The 20,684-nt window shown below is 33.8% G+C and overlaps 1 protein-coding gene across 1 annotated transcript; it reads right to left on the bottom strand.

Moving 5' to 3' along the window:
* Positions 1–507: 507 nt before the first annotated feature.
* On the bottom strand, positions 508–19,976 carry LOC123707949 (V-type proton ATPase 116 kDa subunit a1). Its single transcript, XM_045658289.1, has 15 exons — positions 19,868–19,976; positions 9,930–10,075; positions 6,427–6,603; positions 5,467–5,627; positions 5,088–5,268; positions 4,608–4,784; positions 4,192–4,404; positions 3,699–3,849; positions 3,053–3,426; positions 2,650–2,759; positions 2,348–2,475; positions 1,978–2,201; positions 1,513–1,738; positions 1,015–1,186; positions 508–666 (listed from the first exon to the last, which is right to left on the bottom strand). Exons 2-15 carry the CDS (start codon positions 10,044–10,046, stop codon positions 570–572), a joined length of 2,508 nt encoding a protein of 835 aa, XP_045514245.1. The 5' UTR covers positions 10,047–10,075; positions 19,868–19,976; the 3' UTR covers positions 508–569.
* Between the last annotated feature and the right edge of the window lie 708 nt (positions 19,977–20,684).

The following is a 20,684-nucleotide window of genomic DNA, read 5'->3' as shown; positions in this document are numbered from 1 at the left end:
TTTCGACGATCCTTATCAAATTAACTTTAAATTCGGCTTCAGTTATCTCTAGAACAAGGTGTGTGTAAAGTTGAGGCAGTCTTTTTGACCGGACAACATCTAATAAATCGATGAACGCAGACTTCACGCACGAAAAAGTATGACTCATTGTCCCGTTACGCGCATTGTACGCTTACGCCGCATCTATCTCTCTTGGGCTATGCGTCCGAGGACTCACTCATTTGTATCCATACAAAATAGTGATAAATTAATAAGAATGATTCAATTTTATCAAAGTATGCAATAATTTTTTTTCTTCTTGTTTATGGCTTTTATTTATGCCAACTGGGCACAAGGTACTTCGCCAGTGTCGTGTAGAAGACACGAAGGAGATTGATATGCAATCATTTCATCAATGTTTCATTATGACGTTGTCACGTTAAACTATCGTCCGTAAACCGACTTTACAGACAACCATTTTTTTGGGTTAGAAATCGAGTTTTCCTTTTTTTAATTAATACTCCATAAAACAGAGACTAAATACTTTATTTACTATTTGCAGTGACATTGAACATCATTTATAAACTAGTCTAATCATCTTTCTCGTCTTGTTCGAGGATTGTCTTGAAGCAGAAGGGTTGGAAGACGTATCCCAAACCGGAGTAGAACTTGCTCATGAACTCCACCCTGGAAAATAGTGTTAATGTTTTAGAGAATTACGTACTAAACGCGTGTCATGCGTGACTTAGTAATGTGTATAAAAATAATCACGAGAACAAACGTGTCAACTTTAAAAAAAATTAATACGAATGGCGTATAACGCCCGTCGCAGAATTTCTTGTGAAGGTCTGTTAACCAAATTAATTGAAGTAACGTCAATTATTATTTTTATTCATCAAGTCACTCAGGAATAACCCAAGCCTGTGGTTCAGTGGTCTTGCTGGACGCAATAGGAAAAGGAAGAAAGGTCTTGTATTTTGGTCTAAGGGTTATTTTAATCTATCTGGATAAAATCCATTACTAAAAGTTACTCACCAGTGCAAACGCAGTGTATGCAGGAAAGCAGAGAGACCTTCCATCATGACCAGGATGGCCAGTGTAAAAAGCGCCCAGAAACAGAACGCCACGTACAGCTTAATAGCTCCAACGTATCCGTCCGTTTTGAGTCCCATAGCTAACACCATGCTCCATAATACCTCTGACAGCTCTGTAAGCATTATACATTATTTTTAAAACAAATTCTAGTTCTAGGGAACAATTTGTGTGTTAATATTTTCTAAGTCTGTTTAGAAAAAGTTTTGACTGGAGTTATGTAACGTAAAATTCGTTAAGTTACATATTTTATATAATAAGTAGGAGCGCAATACAAATGTAAGTAATTATCGCATAATTAATTATCTATACTCATAAATTACACCTAACCTAACCAAACCATAAACACAACAACTGCCATCGAACTGAACTGTTTACCAGTATATTTTATAAGATATAAAATTGGATTTTTTACACAACTAATGGGAAGCATTTCTTTACCTGCGTGAGCCAATGATAAAGCCCACAGCCGCAAATAGGAGGCTGTGTGAGAGATGGTACTGAGGACGTATTCAATTGTGTGAATGGCTTGATGAATCATGATTTCACTGAACTCCTCTTCCTCGTGGTCGTGTGACTCTACTTTCTTCGGCGGGGCCGCCTCGGATATGTCTGTCTGTTCTTGCATTTCAATGCCTTGGTTTACGTTGCCATTCGATTGTTCGGGCTATAAGAATATTTGTATATTAAAGCGTCATTATTGTTTCGACTCTTTCTGTCACAATATGTTAATGTGATGAAAGACTCACTCAGCTAGACAAGCTCGGAAAGTAAACTGTAAGTAAGTATCTAAACTAAATATCCTAGTAACATAAGTCAGGATTTAAGTTTATTATTTTTCAACTTTTCATATTGAACAGTGATGATAGAAATATATATAAATGTTTTGAATGAGTTTTTTATAACCTTTTCATGTTTCTTCTTCTTAGTAGCGAGCAGGTAGAGTGGTTTGCCCAATAACATGACCGGGATACAGGCTAAGGAGACCAGGACAAATACTCTTTGGACCAAACCCTGACCGTCAAACATGAACTCTTTGCACCCTGATTCAGGTTCGTTGCTTGAGAACAGCATCATGTTGATGAAGAGGATAAGTACTGATGGTGCGCAACCTTGTTTGTACGCCTCATCTGCAATATTTTTTCACATTAAACAATTGTAATTAAACGAATAATTATATCAATATAATTAAAACCAAATTTAAGATTGGTCTCTCGAAAGAGAATATTTGCAAAATATAATGTAATAACTACTCACAGAACTTATCTAGTCATACCTGTTGAGAAAGTACTGTATGCGAGCCACTTGAAAAACATCATGAACACCATGTATAAGAAGAGCAGACACAGGAAAACGACTTGGGGCAAAAACTCCAGGATGATTGAGTAACGACGCTTGAAGAAGCTGAAATTATTATTTTTGGGGTCACCGACATTTACTATCATAAATCATTAAATCTTTCGAATCCTGCTCGAAGGACCAAAATTTATAGTTCAATAACCACAGCAGTCGTAGTAATTATTAATAAATTTTATAATAATAAAGAACAAGTTTATATTACGAGAGTTAAAATCTTACTTGTAGTTGACAACACTCATGCAGACACCGAATATCATGTGGACGACACCGAAAATGATTGACAGCTTCATCTTGTATGAGTTGAGGAAAATGATTTTGTTGTCAGCAGACTGAAATTAAAGATTTATAAGAGACCTGATCTGACTATATTTAAAGTTATTTTTAGTGAACGTACAAAAAGCAGATCCATAAATTTGGAATGCAGAAATTTTTACATTTATGTTGATTATTTCGTTCACCATTTTTGAGCTACTATCAAGATATCTGTATTGTATGTACAATAACTTAAGAAGACATAGACTTTTTATTTAATGGCGAGGGCGAGTTTTTGTTTATCTAGACATCAAAATGGTTTGATATCTATATACTGAGTTAGTTAGGTCTAAAATAATTTTAAATTTACCTGCCAAATAGGATCAATACCGATGAAGTAAGGAGCGTTCACGTAAGAATGTTTCGGGTCCAATGTAAGTGCAGCGTTATTTTCTAATGTTTCATTGTCATATGGTATGTACCATGTCGATCCGAAGATATTCATCGACTTTGAGAAGATATCGTTATATACAAGTCCAGTATACATTGAGAAAAGACCCATGAGAAGAATAATGTAGCGACCAGCGAAGAAAATGTTCCAGATTTCGTTGTTGGACTTCTTTTCAGCAAGGGACACCTCCTTGACCACCATCCAGAGTCCAAACATGGCCATGATACTTCCATGGCCCAAATCTCCGAACATCACCGCGAACAAGAATGGGAAAGTTATGATTGTGTAGAGTGCTGAAACAGATAGAACGTCAATACCTCCTTCGAACACGCGTGTAGGCTTTTTAGTAAAGAATAAGAAAACAGGACCTAGTTTTTTTATCAAATGGGTCTCTCTATATTCTAGAAGTTATTTGTCGAAACATATTTTTTAAATGTGATATTTCCATATTCATTTGACATTAGCTGCAGGTTTGATAAAAAATAACGCCTTAGAAAAAGAAAAAATAATTTTAATTTAATTTTACGTAACATAACGTCTCGGTCATCTGGTGCACAATAGTTACCTGGGTTACATTCCCTGTATGAGGCAACTCCGTAAGCATCAATGAGAGTCTGGAAACCACGGGTGAAACGGTTTGTCCTATTGAAGGTTGGGGGAACTTCGTCTGTCTCAATGCAGTTCAGGAAAGATGGGATTGAGCTGCCACACGCGTTCTATAAACAGTAAACATTGAAGCTTAGTGTATGTATCGTGGTGTGAATTTACCCGAATGAAGAAGAATGCATACTTAGAAGGTTATTCGAAAATAGAATTTAATAATGTCTTTAATTGACAATACTAAGAAAATTAAATCAGTCGGCAAATATAAATTAAACAACAGATGTGTAAAATAATGGCTAATACAGAAGCAATTCCACTTAAAGTTGTTCAAGAAAAAAACGTATCGATTTTTAAAGGGCAACGCACAATCTTCTAGCAATGTTAGTGGCAGACGTTATAAGATCAGGTGAGCTGTCCCTTTGTCCCGTTCTATAAAAAATAACAACAAAACTTACCGAACCATCAGCTAAAGCCTTTTGTACGTTGGGCAAATCAGAAGTGGGCACCCAGCACTCTCCGATCAGACACTTCTGGGTAACGTCCATATTAAACAGGTTCAAAGTATGATAGATCGCCTTCATCTTGCGGACCATGATGGACCAGCTCTGCAATTCTTTTGCAACGCTCACGAGAACACGCTGCCTGTGGTCGCGGGTTTGGTTGAGAACCTTAAAATTATTAATAAAGGATATAATTGTTTCATGATACAAAAGACAAGATTTAAATCAAATATTACAATTCTAGCAAGTTATCAGGATTTCTTTGAACTTGATGGAGAAGATTTGAGTCTTCAAAACAGTCTAGTGTCTCAGCTGGTCGTGATTGATTATATTTACCACCTATTTGTCATAAGTTTACAAATGTTATCTACCATGTTAAGATCTTCAAGTCGTGTCCTAACTCCCTTGACCATATCCTGTCTCTCGGAGTTAGAAGGTGGGCAGGGGTATAGTGAAGCATGGAAACCCGTGCACACTTTTTTGATACGAGACTTCAATTGTTCTCCTTGGAAGAAGGCCACAAACACGGTCTTGTAGATTTCGTTACCCTGGGAATAGATAAATAGTTGATTATTTGTTTAATATGATACAAAAAGTTTTCGTTACTTTGGTACAAAACATTTCTAATACGCATTCTTTTTCTATCCGGCATAAAAAAATGCGTAGAAAAAAGATACAAAATTAAAAAAAAAACCCACAGAGTTCCTATTACGTATGCTAAGTACTTATCGGACCACCCTCGTATATGGGTTTGTAACTTGGCTTTTTGGATAATATTTTTTTAACAAAATTTATTCATTCTCTGCTCCACTTCCATGGCGAATAAAGAGTCTTATTTTGACAGTGCTTACAGAAGTAGGATCCTCAAGAGGCTTGTCCAGCTCAGCACGACGCAAGAACACGTTTCCACGAGAAATACGCCAGAGCATTCTCTCGAAGGCTGGAACGCGCTCACGCTGTACTACACCTGCTACAAAGCCAAGGCGTCCACGATTGGCAGCCTGCTGACCTGTCTCGTCGGACATCAGTGATCTTGAAATATAAAAACAGATTATATATACCCATTAACTTTAGTGTTGTGAAAGGTGAAAAAAGATTGTTTGCAAGAATATACTACAAAAATATGATGGTGGTACAATCTAAACTTGACTTAAAAGGTAGAAGTTACTTTTTACATTATCCTTATATTATTTTATTACTACATCAACACCTTATGAATTGAATACTAACTTAGTCAACGAATCCATGCCACTTTCTTCTTGGGCAAGGAAAAACGCCTCGGTTTTCTCCAAGACATGCTTCAACTCCGTCAGTTCTAAGTAGTTCTGTTTCAGGTTGATAGCGTTGTGGGACAGCTCTAGGATTTCGTTTTCTGTCTTCTCCAAATGCGCCTAGAATTTTTTTATATAATTTAAGTTATAAGTCATTTAAAACATACAATTATTCCGTATATCAGTTAAGTTCAAACATACTTATTTTTGGCATACTTAAATGCCCATGTACCAAGCATTATGTTATAAATAGAAAAAAATGTAGTCTGTATTGAGCTGAGCGTTGATAGTTATTTTATAAAATGTACCTAAAAGTTCTGCTTTGGTCACAAGTTATTTATTTATTCATTAATAATTAAATCACAGACAGAAATAATGTGCAATAAAAATAACGTAGAATGGATCATCATTGCGCGCTCAGTTCGATTGTGTAATCAATAACTCCAGTCCAAAACGCGGTGACTCGTATGATGCGTCATGTTTTACTCGTTTCAAACGTAAACTAAACTCAACTATAACTGAAATGTTTTTACGTCACGTGGCGCAAGCGAGCTATATCTCTGATAAGGCGCCCAAACAGCCTGCAGGCGATAATAGCGGGAAGGCTGGATTGCCCTAACATAGGACATTGTAATGGACTGCATGTAAAACTGTGTGTGGTTTTGCTAACTTTATAATGAATATAATATTATTACTAACACAATAATAACCAAATGGACAGTTTTTCAACAAATTCTGTACAAAGACACAATTTAACATTACGATCTCGGCTCATTTATCACTAATAAGCCATTTAAAACTAACCTAATTTACTAAAATGCCTATTTAACATAAGAAATTTTACACTTACATACGTACAAGATACTGTGTAATATTTTTTAAATAAATAAATAATATTAACTTGTAGGTTTCAACATACCTCAAGGTCGATAATCTCTCTCGGGTTGGGGGCTCGTGGCATGTCTTTGACGGATGGGATGTGAACTTTGTCCTTGTGCACTTCCGCCTCGATGTAGCGCAGTTTCCTCTCCATCTCATCACAACGTCGCACTTCATTAACGAACTTGCGTTGGAACGCGTTCACGTCTGGGTTTAACTGAAAAAATATTTACAGATGTTTCGTTTATTTATTAAAAAATAAATCAGTGGCGCTTAATCCTTTTAGGTCTGAGCTTTCTATATATGTTTCATGATCAATTGTCAATCTTATAGGCAAGAAGATTAACAGCCTCCTGTGCCCGACACAAGCTGTCGATTTTTTGGGTCAAAGGTAAGCTGGATTCTTCACGATGTTTTCCTTCACCGCTCAAGCGAATGTTAAATGCACACAGAAAGAAAGTCCATTAGTGCACATCGGGGTATCGAATCTACGACCTCAGGGATGAGAGTCGTACGCGGAAGCCACTTATCATATTATCTTGTACAACTTTAGCACGATGTATTTGTCAACTTATGCACAATAGATTTGTTGATTTGTCTCTATTTGGAGATGTTTCACTGACTAGCGAAATATATTAATGCAATATTTATGTTAAAAATAAATAACTGTACATTTCTTGTTTTGCCAACATAAACATGTTTTCGTATTCACATTAAAATCGATACGTCGATTTAAATTGTTAACGATAATCTCCATTGTTCTTCAAAGATGGACGTTATTTCAATAAATGTATTTCTAAAACATACTTACGTATTGTTCTTAGATGTTTTAAATGTATAAATAGGAGACGATTGCAATGCCAGTATAACCTGCTATCTTTAGTTAAATTTAAATGATAGTGGTCACGTGAAAGTGCCTTTGGACACCTAAGACTTCTTAAATGTGTTAAAACTAATGGCTATATCATAAAAGTGTTATATAAGCGTGTGTTATATACACACTTCTGATATTAACAATACTAAAAACGATGTAATTATATCAGACATAATTTAAAAACACATTTTAATGAATATACGCTTATCTACTTTGAAATATTCATGAATTTAAAAGTTTTCGACTTTCTTCCTCGCTCCACTGATAACGAGTTAAAAACATCGTTACTTGTACGCTATAGCACAATAATTATCCAATTCTCATTACAATATATAGTATTTCTTACATTTAGTATTCAAATATTATTATTATTAACACAATGTGAACGTCACACTTATGTACGTCAATAAAAAATGAGAGAGTAAAACTGACGAGAAGAAATGTAAAGAAGTCACTCTTTTAAATTGTGTTATTATAACAGCTTAAACGAGTAAAAATACAATTGTTTGAAGGCAATGCAAGAATGGTGCAAATAAAAGGCAAGATATTATTATTTAAAAAAATGTAGTTGAGTGATAAAATTATTAAAATATAAATTTAATTGAGACTTATTTAACAAATCCCCGCGCTGGCAGCTTAATTATTTTGTTAGTAAATCAAGCAAGCAAAAAGGACGTCCACCGGGGGAAAATATAGGAAAATTGTAGCGAAGATGAGAGACAAATGGAAGAATTTGGAGGAGGCCTTCACTCTGTCGGAGGTCGTTTATTAAAACAATAACATAAGTTTAATGTTACCCTTGTATAGTAATCGAATATAGGCTATTTTAATCACACAAATATACAATCTTGAAAATACACGGCGGTTGGTCAATTAAATAAAATTTATGAACTTGAAAAACATACACATTTAAATATTTACAATATTTTATACCTACTAGTCGGTAACATGAAAACCACGAGTTTTATAAATTAAATTAATATCGTAAATTGCATTAGCATTGTAAGCCCTTAAAAGCCCTTATAACAGTAAATTTCTAGATTTTTTAAATGAGCTCAGGGATCGTGCGTGTCTGTGAGTTTGGCCTTGAATGTACAAATTAGCAATGCTTGATAACCTTTCTTTAAACTAGTTCTTATTGAAGGTGAAACGCAAACTATTAAACGATGTCAACTATCGATCTACTTCTATATATTTAGATGAAAGGCGTGATAAATATCTACAGTCTACAACATTACTATAATCGGTTTCTTTACGCAATACGATTCAAAGACTAAAGAAAGCGTTATAGACTATAGATATCAAATATATGTAGTCTTTGGCGACTGGTATTCAATTAAAAAAAAATAAAGACACACTAGACATAATTTTAGGCTTAAAACGTAGAATTCATTCCCCTGTATTAATAACCTACTTATGATGTGGTAATCATACAGAAAAATCTATAGATAATTGTTCTGCTATCTATAGATAACGCAAGAAAATACTCAATAAGGCAAATCCACTCTGAAAAAGGCATGGCTTACAACAATAGCACAAACGGGGTCACATGTTATCATTATTTACATAAGTAAAGGCTATTCAAGAGTTTCCAAGTGCGATATAAATTATCACGAAGGATTATATGGAATTAGCGAGTTCTAGAACAATTCATAGGCTATTAAGTGGAGTCACAAGTTATGAGGAAGGTTTAATGTTTGTATATAAAATAATGTTGAGTGCAAAGACAATAAAAAAAATCGTTATGGTCAGCTTAGTGGTGAACACGTTTGGGTGCGTAAAGAAGGTTATCACACAAAAATATCTGCGATTAATTATAGACAAAAATATGCATTTGAATCAAAATAGCTAAGTGGTAAGCTACAACAGTTTTTGGCACAAATAACAATACTCAAAAAGCGTATCCTATTTAAAACAAAACTTCCACTTTACAACGCGCTTTGCGAGTCAGTCATTAATTACGGTCTAAGTAGCTACGGTAGAACTTATCCGACGTATCTCAACCATATACATATATAACCTCCGCGAATATAAATGCGAATCCTCAAACATGTTGTATCGAGAAATGTGTTCGATCCATATAAAAATGAAGAAAGAGGGATTTTTAAACACTGCATAACAGAAAAAGTAAATAAATGTCTTCTAGTCGAGCACTTTTCTGAGATGACATAAATAGATAGGAGTAGAGTATGTTGTAAAAACTCGAGCGGTAACGCTGATTCGGCTGTGTACATCGAGAGCAAACAACGTTTATGGCGAGAGAACGTTGAGATATTTGCTACCGCGGCTAATAAATGGTGTACCCAATCAGTTATTAGATAGCCTAACGCTAACCAACATAAAAAACATTAAAAAACTACTTTTATATGCAATTGTAGCGCTCCTAAACAAGACTGCTATGGTTACATTAATACAAACCACAGCGGTTTTCTTATGTAACATATTTTGTATAATAAAGAGAAAAAAAACTTTATAGAAAATCACTAGCTTGGACCGTAAGTCTGCTGTCCCTTGTGAGCCCCATTTTGCCCTAGTTATCAGAGCTAGGAGGTAAAATTGCACAATTTATGTCCACAATTATATTTAACTTTAAACTTTCCGTACCTTCAATGTTCAATAGTTTCATATCAAATAGATTGTATGCATAAATATTATGATTTGTAACTCACGTCTCTGAACTGCACGGTGCCGGCCTCTCCAAGCTCGGAGACGGAAGTATAGGCAGCCTCAGGCTGTATGAAGAGCTGGCACAGGGCCATCTCCTCGCTCCGGAACATCGCCCCCATATTGGCGGTCTATTGGGTTACTTTTCTTTCTGAAAGATACAAGTTATTTAAGTTTTAAAAAACGAGATCACATCTGTTACGATTAGCAAATTCCCTAACTCTGTTCTAGATGGACCTTTTTCTTAAATACATACGCAAAGAATACAATCAAAATCTCTTATAACGACATCTAAGGGACTACCCATATTTGGTCGTAAAACCCGATAGCCGTAACAGCCAATAACATTGTGGGACCTTTTTTTGACAATAAACCAGTATGTTGTTCTAATGTCAGCGTAAACGGTTTTGCCAATATAAAATTATAGTTAAAACGTCATGAGCCAAGTAACAAATAACTTGATTTGTCTAATGTGATGTGACGAACTTCAGCTTCAACTTCAGCTTCGGAATGTGAACGGACAGCATATCCCAAAAAAATCGCGTGTGCCAAGCACGATACCCATGAAGAGAATCCAGAGAGAGAGAAGAGAGTCCAAGACCGAGGATTGTTGCACCTCTGGACTTTCTAATAACTACGTCAATCTTTTGGTCTCTAATTACTGGAGGTTGGAAGTCACCCACATCTGAATAGAGGTTCGCTTAATATGAATAAATAACACTTCTTTAAATGTTTATGTTAGCGTGTTGAAGACTTGTTTGTAAATATTTATACACGTAAAAGAAAAATCACTGGCGTAAATAAATTGTAAGTCATCTATCAATCTATAGACACTAATTATTCTTAAATTTAAAAGAACGTGTGTACAGTACAACTTCTAACGCGTGTACCTCATGTACAAGTTGTACTTCTTTGGCGTAACAAGATCTTATCATTCGCCTTATTCTTCGTTTTTAGATAAAAACGACACTAATAATAGAAAAAAAAAATACTTTCATGATTTTTACCTAATGCGCCAAAAGAAGTATAACTTCCAACAAACAAAAATGTTGATTATAGGTAACTTCAGAGTTTAGGTTTTTGACATGTGTGCGCGCGCATCGTAACTATTTACTCTCATTGTTTTTCCCTAACGCGCCAAAAGAAGTATTCTTATATAACTTCAAACATACAATACATTCCGATATACAGTGTGTAATAAGTATATAATAGCTTAAGATATAAGAAAATCCCTGAACCAAATGCCAAGGGTGAATTTTCCTGTGGCAAACAAATTGTATTGGGCTAACATTACAGCGAGACGGGGACGTTATTTTGGGTTTTTTGTTTGTTTTCAATTTTCTGGTTTGTTAGGTACACCGACAGTTCCCTGTGTAACAACAGTTCCGTAACGTATCTTAGACCAGTAAAGAGCTGAGGCTGTCACCTTATTAATATTTGTAATATTTGTTATTGTATTGTAAATTGTTGTGTTATAATTACGATTAAAATAGTATCCCGAGTTCTCGGTGGCTGTTGTTGAAGGAATGTTAAAATAACGGGACAAAGGTTAAAGCTAAATGTCAACATTAAAACATTTAAACTAATATAAATTAAGGGTAGTGGTAAAAACTGTATCTTAACTTCTTTATGGGTTCTTAAAACTAACTGACACATCTGTTAGATATAAAGTGACAAGTGACCTATAAGCGATGTCGACCTATTCTCGGGAGTGTTTATGAATGCTACAATTTATGAATGTATTAGCTCATTTGTGACTACCAGAACTGACGTTTTATAATTTATTGGCTAGTAATGATTGTAAAAAATTTGTTTGCGCTTTTTATTATATATATCCAGACTATAATACTTTTTATTAACTTTTATATTATTACTTTGCGGATTATTTTGACTCACTTGTCAATACAATAATACCAATGTGTGCATTGTAAAATTTCCTGTAATAAATTACATCATAAAGCCCGCGTATGAATGAAAACATCATCACAAATTGAAATCTAATACTAAATTTGACCCGTACAAACATCACGGTATGGTTGATGTAATCAATTCATGTTTGGCTAATGAAACAATATCATTTTTTTTAGGTGCAAACAAGGATTCGTTATATAAAATGTTATTATATAGTCCATTAAACTATGACCGATCTCAAATAACTCTATACCCTAAAAGCCTAGTTTCTATATGTAAAACAATGTGACGTCAACCCATTTCTCTAATGGTGTATAACACTCCAAATACTGACCCCGTAAGAGGGCAAGACATTCCCATTTCTTCGCCTAGTTAGTTCGTCTAGAAATGTTTTTTCTACTACTTTGCGATTAGCCTTCTGTGCCTAGCGACCCGAAACAATTATTGTTTCAATAGAAATCAGATTCGGAGGCGTTATACATCTCTCTGCCAGAACTAATAGGAGTACAAGCGATCGTGCCTACCGAAGTGCGATTTTAAGATTTTTTTTTCGTTACAAGCTGGACTTGTGTTCCACCTAAATGTGGTTCAAGGCTTTTTTAATAAACAATGATTGACTGTAGTTACCATCAATGATTGTGAGTGCCAATCTGCTTTGTTATTGTTTCAAATGCTATCTTTTAAAAGCTATTAAACTTCTTTGTAATTTAGTATCAAGGTATTAATTATGTATTAGTCATTTTGACGAGTCGTTTGTATGACATCGGATATCAATTGTAATCAAGAAATTCCTATTCCGATCATATTTGACACGTAATAATGCGAGACAATCTACAAACTAATATTACATTGCTTACGTGTTTATTCATTTATTACCACTTCGTTGCATAACAATATAAAAATTGAATATAATTAAAGGAAAATGGGGGCAACGGGCGGGGTTATTCGCTTTCGAGCGATCTCTCATATTACACAGATATAATCTGTAAAACTAATTAATTCCTTGAAATTTGTCCATTGTCTAATGACAGTTAAACGTCACGTGGACTTCAAAAAAATGATTTTGACATACTTTTTCTTACAGCTCCAGCTACGTCTGAATATACCCTTAGTAAAGATATAAGATCCCTAATAAATAGATGGTGAAAATCAAAATGGTGATGGATTTAAAGATCTGTCTGCCATTTCTTAAATCAGTCAACTAAATGTAATCTTTCTTTCTCATGTATCCTTTTTTAGTTTTTTGCAAATAATTATGTAGTTTGCACTACCTGCTTACCTTATCTAGATTTTTTCACACAGTGGCTGATTAGAAGAGATCGCTGAAAATTGATAAGGCCGTCAATTACCATCCTTTTCATTTAACTATGTAAATTGTATTATATTTCTGTATGCAACGAAATGTTAATGATTACAATAAAAAAAATTGGGCATTCAATTCGTTATTATTAATATTATTACAGGTTTAAGACCTACAGCTGTTAGGTTAGTTAAAATTGAGTTCATTACAGCTAAACCTTAAGTAATCTTTAAAAGTAGTTAAATAATTAACATAAGCGTTCAAAAAAGGTTACAAAAAGGCAAGTTACATTCAAGTATGAGGTTAGACAAGTATTATGCTAATTAAGGCTTTAAGTAAATAAGTAACGCTTATTGCAAGTCTTTTATGGACAGAATTTACTTTTAAAACAGATAACTAAGGAGAACAACCTAGGATAATCTAGTTTTAAATAAACGTATATTTATGGCGGCGTATTCAGGTCCGAATGACTAGACTTTTAAAAGTAATTAGGAATTAAATTAAAAATAATAAACGGCTCAAATATAAAAGTATTTCCAATTGTGGCAATTAAAGATTTAAGTTGGCACCTGGTAGATAGTACTGGTGACCCCAGAGCTGGTGCTTTCCTCGCTCAACGAATAAGTATCGCAATACAGCGAGGAAGGCGGCGTTAAAGGTACACTGCTACACCAAACTTTTTAAATTTGTTTTAATTTTCTATTATTAATTTTTTAATTATTATTATAGGTTAAGAATATTGTAAATATTGTATATTTGTGTGTTTCGTCCAACAAATTTATATAATTTTTATTAATTATAACCTCAGAGATGTACTATTTTATTGATGATAGAATTTCTGCTGACAGAAGATTTTGAGTTCTTCATAATGTATGTACAGATTCAATGCCTATTTAGGCTTCTCTAGCAGATGCTACCTATGTATTTTTTTCGATACTGAGGTCGTAGATTCGATTACCGTCTGTGCACTAATATAATTTCTTTCTATGTGCGCATAAAACATTCGCTCGAACGGTGAAGGAAAACATCGTGAGGAAAACAGCGTGTGTCAGGCACAGAAGGATCAAGGATCACCCACTTGCCTATTAGATTGACAAATAATCATAAAACAGATATACTAATTTTAAAGTCCAGACCTAAAAAGGTTGTAGCGCTTCTAATTATTTTGTATATATCGTTAAGATACAAGCAAGTATGCAGGCAGATACGGCGCAGTTTCCCATCAGACGAAGTGTTAGTGTGGTTGAGATATTAAAATATTGTTTGAACAATTAAAAATAGGTAGGCGATCAATCTAATTAGCGATTGCCAAACAAATTGATTAAGGAAATCAAGAAAGTACCTACCGAAGCCCTATTGTGTTAAGATAATGATTCGCGACAATAATTGTCGCGTTATTCGACCTTGATCAGGGTCGACATGCATCGCTTCATAGAATAAAAAGTAACCATGAACGAAAGCTGTAACTATTAAATAAAAGCTAGATAAATGTATTCGGATGTACCAATGGAGTTTTCTATACGCAATTAATAACAATAACTATTTTCATGACAAATAGGTTGAGACAAAATTCATATATCGTCCCCAAGTCCCCACACTATGTTGTGGGTAACTGGATAACATTTAGTCAGTGCAAACATGTTTAAACCATTTACGTGTTACAACTAATCAAACACAAGTCTTATAAAACATTAAGTATAAGTGAATGTGTGTGTGAGCATGTTTTTTAGAGTTTAGCTAAGAGTTATTAGTTTTTGGAACCACAGAGTCTAGACTAGACTATCTCAGAATCCATAGATTGAGACATTTATTATGTAGTTATTTTATTAACATCTATAAAGACTCCAGTATATTAAAAATATTTTTTTTTTGTATATAACAGGGGCCAAACTCACCTGATGTTAAGTGATAACTGGTTATAAAAATCCATTCAAATTTACATTGCCAGAAGTATCGCAAATGCGTTACCGGCCCTTTAAGAATTGGTACGCTATCTGAAGGACCCTAAGTCGAATTGGTTCGAAATTTTCAATGGGCAGCTGGTTCCACGTAGTGGTGCGCGGCCAAAACTGCCGCAAAAATGTTGTGGAATACGAGGTGATACGGGTGGAATCGTATCGTGCATTGACGTCCGATGATGAACCCATGAGTATTGAGAATTGATGACTTGACAAGGATCACCAAAATGTTTAGAGAATTTGTATCGTTTATTTATAATTGTCTAATTTCAGACATGTATAATATCGCTTCTCCTCTGAAAATGTTGAAACTTGACACGTTAACTAATGACTGGGATTAGTAATTACAAAATATCATTTATGTGAGTTAGATCCGCGGTATTTAAGTTAAATTATTTAAACAAGGATTTCACTAGAACGACATTGTTATTCATATGACAATTTTTATATACAGGAAAAATCCTTGAGTATTTCTATTGACAAATATATATTATTATTTGGATATTGAATTTCAGCACCGATTTTGTGCTTGAGAACCTGTTTACTCCAATAATTTTTGTCATTTTGTCTTGTTGTGAAGACGCAAATGGTCCGACCTTCCACGTAGCTTTATTAAAATTTCAAAGGAAATAGGTAGTCATGGTCGTTTCCTGCGAAATCAGTAAAGGAGTGGAACTCCTTCCCCTCTTCAATATTCCCTAGAGCATAATATTTATTAATGTAAGCGGCTGCTAAATAGGCATCTCCTGGACAGGCGTGCTATGCCATGCCATTCTACCGCATTTACCATAGGGAGTGTTCAGAAGAGTTGTTCGGTCTAATACCTGCAGCTGAGTTTCATTATCGAACGTCAAGGCAAAATACAAAATACCATCCGTATCACCTTGACGTCCGTCGTTCCACAGCTGAGCGTTTTCTAAGGCAGTTTTTGCCACGTACCACCACCAGGAACCAGCTGCCCACTGAAGTATCTCCGAACCAATTCGACGTAGGGTCCTTCAAGAAAAGAGCGTACCAATTCTTGAAAGGCCGGTAACGCACTTGCGAGCCTTCTGGAAATGTAAGTGTCTATGGGCGGCGGTATCACTTAACATCAGGTGAGCCTCCTGCCTGTTTGCCTCCTATTACATAATAATAAAAAACGATTTTCCCTTGTCAGCTGAAGCTTATCCATTCGTGTATCAGATTATTTTGCTCCATGTTAAAAGTTGCACTATTTATAAATGTCACTAAAGGTCAACGCAAGGTTATTTCCGAGTTGTTATACTTCCTACTTCCAACTTTTATGATTATCCTGTTCCTCTTATAATACACCTTGAATAGTGTGCGTACAAGATATCGTTATTTGATTACCAGCATATAATTGTTTGTTGTCCAGCTATTTAATATAGTATTTAACTACCAACATACAACTATAATCGTCAAGAACAATTCGATAAACGTCAAAATGATTCTAATTTTCTATTGTTTTCATAATCCAGCAATAAGCGCAAAAGGAACAGAAAAGTACTAAACTGGTGCCCCAGGTACAGCAAACGAAAAAGAGGGAGACAACTTAGAAGGTGGATAGACCTAATTAAAGAAACAGCAGAAAGTAGTACAGTGCAGCTTTTGGATCAGGCCTTTGCCAAAAAAGCACACAGATACACTAAAAGAAGATTAAAATAGAAATGTGTTTAAATGAAAATGTATCTGAATTAAATGCTATTATTATTATTTATAAGCGTACATGGATACAGAGTACGATTTCGAACAAATGTTTCTAGTCGATAGGTAGAAGAAGACTTTGCAGAAATTTGTCTACTCATTGGGCATTACATAGGTTTAGCAAGCTATTTCAGAACACTCAACAGGAAATTACCTTTGTCGTTAATTAAAGTCATTTTGGTATTATTTGTTTAACATTGCGATTCGTCATAATCCAATGACGAATTCAAGTCGTAAATGACATTCACTTGGAATAAACAACTCGAAGTTTTTGGTTACCTAATTTTGTTATTGTGTGACTGTTATCAAAGGGAGCCGTATCCTAAATAATGCTTTATTATTTTTATGAATCGTCTCTCTTGACTGATACAACATTAAATCATTAAAATCGCCGTACTGAAGACTAAAGTGTTTTATATTTTATTTAAGAATAAAAATATTTAATATAATTATTACTATTAAAGGGAAGACACAATCTTCTTGCACTTGATCCACGTTACAACCAGTGTAAACTAACAAGAGCACTTACAATAATCCATTGCATATATATATATATATATGTTACTGCCAACAGTGATTGATGCTGATAAACTTAAGCGGAATTTTAGGAATTCTTACGTTCCTATAATCTTATCACGATATGCTTAAAGTAAATAGACTTGACGGGTCTTATTCATACAAAAATATGCAAAATGGCGGATTTAAAATGTATTTTAATATTTTTATAATTATTCCAGACACCTTACAACAATGAAATGTTTTGTCTTTACTAGTCTGTGCATACGCGTTAAAAGTAACAATTGACACAGGCACTGGGCTGTACTTAAATCTCTTATGTAAGTGTTTGGGACCACTGTAAATCATTTCCCTTTTTGTGTGAATGTCGTAAACTTATTTATAGACATATAACATAACTTAAATACCTCTTTTACGATTAAAACGATTCAGTATAGAACGTATAAATACTAAATAAGTGCTATATAATACATATGCATTACTAAGTACATGACAATTTAACTTTACAAGAGAAATGTACGATAAGAAAATTGCAGATTTGATAAGCATGCGGATTAATAATATTTGGAATAATTGAATTATAGGATACCCTTGCTACTTAAAAAGAATAACCTTAGGCACAACAATCGGGCAACGTGGTTATTAGGTAGTTTGAGCTTTCACTGGTCATGCCGCTCCTATTGCTCGTCGTGTCGGTTAATATGGTGTTTTGAAAAATAGGGCTTAGCTTGTTCTTACCGTTCACAACGGTGTTTAATATGTAACTAGGATCGCATACGTTCATCTACACGATGGTATATTTAATAAATTTTATACATCATAGTAAACAACAAATACAACAAAAGCTAAGCACGGTATCACCATACATCGCAACAAAAAAAATTCCAAATAAAATACATGTGAATGTCACGAATTATAAACACATCACCTGTGATCATGCCTAAAATTACAATGATTAAAATACAACTACTTAAATGCTTGTGATAATTAAGTAATGTAATTAATCATTTTGATTTCTAATTGAAAAATAATTATCAAATACATTGGTTTATCAACAATTCAATGTAGTTTTGTCATGATAACATCTTGATTTATTACGTTCAATCGATCACAATACATTGACATGCAGATAATGTAAGTTTAAAATCATCCAGATTACAGATAAAATAAGAAGATAGCAACTGATCACTATATCAGTGATGTACTTTGTAAAGTAATTTAAAATAGTTATGGTATACGGAATTTCACGGTTTTTTCACAGAGTAACATTGACAGATGTCAAGTCTGAATATTGACAATGTCAGCAAGAAAATTCCATACCTTTCCATTAAAATCTACGCTAGTACTATGTAACTTCCCATAGTGTGTGTATATTTCGATGTAATCGTAAAATACGTAGCGTTGATGTCGTAATCTTCGGATCATACTACAACTTAACATTGAAAGCAATTGATCGCAAGCTATTGGGAGTTACAGAGAACAGGTGCTGGTGTTAGAGAAGTTATTGGCATTTAAGGAGTTTTTAATTAGTACTTCACAATTTAAATATAACACAGAACAAAATATTTTAGACCAACGTAAATGTACTTATAGTATTCAATTCGTTCCGGATATAACGTCAATGACAAAAGTACTAAAGCAACTACAATTACACACACACTATGGATTATTATAATAGTGTTTATACACGCGTTATAAATACAAAAACAAATCCATATAGCAATGAGGTCATATGACATCCTTATAGTACGCTTTTTTTACGTACCTTCCAACGTTTATAATCCTATATAAAAGATCTTTTCTACGATTTATTTGCAATACGATTTCTGTGATATATAAGACATTTATTTAAATCATTTGTTTGCGGTGTTCCGCTTTTTCTATTTAAATCAATAAGACAGTCATTGTTTGTTCAAGCAATAATACCGAGGCTTTTAATTACATAACGAACTTTTAAAAAACTTACATACTGCTTAAGTATTTTAGGTATAGAAACTTAAGATGTGTAAAAAGTTAAGTGCTGTCAGCAGCCGCATTGCGTGGATTTTTAAAATACTTTTTGATAAGGATACGAACCCAGTCCATTCAGAGTACAGACATGTATGTGTATTGAGATTTTTGATATACATGAATCATTTTCAAGTTTTTATCGGAATAATAGGACGGAAAATAAAATAAATAAGTAATAAGAAGACAATTATTTCACTAATTAGCTAAATGATACATAATGACCAGTATCCAAGTGTTAGAAAAAGTTGTTTTTACCAATGCAACTATATAACCAAAATACATAACAAACATTAAACTTCATATTTTTTAAATGTGTAACTGTTTTTATTAATTAAATATAGTTTAACCGATTTGTTAAAAATCCATACCAAATAACCTTATCAAAATCAAATAATGACTTCAAACAATGTACTTTTATGGCAGTAATTTATTACAAACACTTCTTTAAAACGTTCAAGTTATGCACGCCTCAACTAACCAGCAATAAATATCTATAATTTATAAATAATAATTTTAAATCTAAATAAATAAATGAACGTACCAGTCGTGTTTTTCTTTAAACAATCGGTGATCGTGCACGTTTAGCGCGACTCACGCGCAATGGCAAACTGAGTGTTCTCTTTGTAATGTTGGTGCCGCAGGCCATGTGACTTGACGTGAGATGTATTTGATCATATTCGAATGAGTTCATGATCAACTAGGTTTTTACGTACTTATCAACGAGCTGGTCCTTTAACTTTACTTGTTTGCATAACTTCTCTTAAGAAAATAATGCCGAATCTTATAAAGCAATATATTTGCTGTAGGCCTACACATTCCCAGAACCTGTTTAATATACAGGAGAGATTACATAGATAAGGATAGAAATATATATACATATATAATAAAAAGAGGCAACTTTCGCTTTTATATTAAAATCGTAAAAGATGACGATTACAAATAGCTGTATTTGTTTCCTATATTGTGCAAATAGTGAAAAATAATAAATAAAAAAAACCTTAGTGCTTTGTTACTTGATATTATTTCGTGTAAATCGATTATATGAACGCGAAATCAATTTCCGGAGGCGAATTTAATTCGTTAATTAGATTACGCATACTTAATAAAATCAGTTTTTTTTTTAATTCCAAAATTTATAAATATATGCTTATAAAGTATACAAAAAGAAACTTATATAATGTCTACGTGACGATAAAAATCGTGAGAGCTGTATTTACATTAATCAGCTGACGATAAGGAAGATCTAGCGAATCTCGTGATATGCCGTGCGGTTGGCATCACTGTTCCATGCGACCTCGCTACGTATACCTCACGATTAATTAGTAATTGTATGGAAATTAATGTATATTTTTATTATT

The sequence above is a fragment of the Pieris brassicae genome, chromosome 1, assembly GCF_905147105.1.
Source record: "Pieris brassicae chromosome 1, ilPieBrab1.1, whole genome shotgun sequence".
Lineage (NCBI taxonomy): Eukaryota > Metazoa > Arthropoda > Insecta > Lepidoptera > Pieridae > Pieris > Pieris brassicae.
Note: the sequence above shows the minus strand (reverse complement) of the source record. Positions and strands in the feature narration are given on the sequence as shown.

Coding starts and splice junctions, on each gene's coding strand:
- LOC123707949 (XM_045658289.1), bottom strand. CDS start 10,046: ATGGGGGCGATGTTCCGGAGCGAGGAGATGGCCCTGTGCCAGCTCTTC. Junction 6,604..9,929: donor GCACCGTGCAGTTCAGAGAC/GTGAGTTACAAA, acceptor ATATTTTTTCAG/TTAAACCCAGACGTGAACGC. Junction 5,628..6,426: donor GAGAGATTATCGACCTTGAG/GTATGTTGAAAC, acceptor AAAAAATTCTAG/GCGCATTTGGAGAAGACAGA.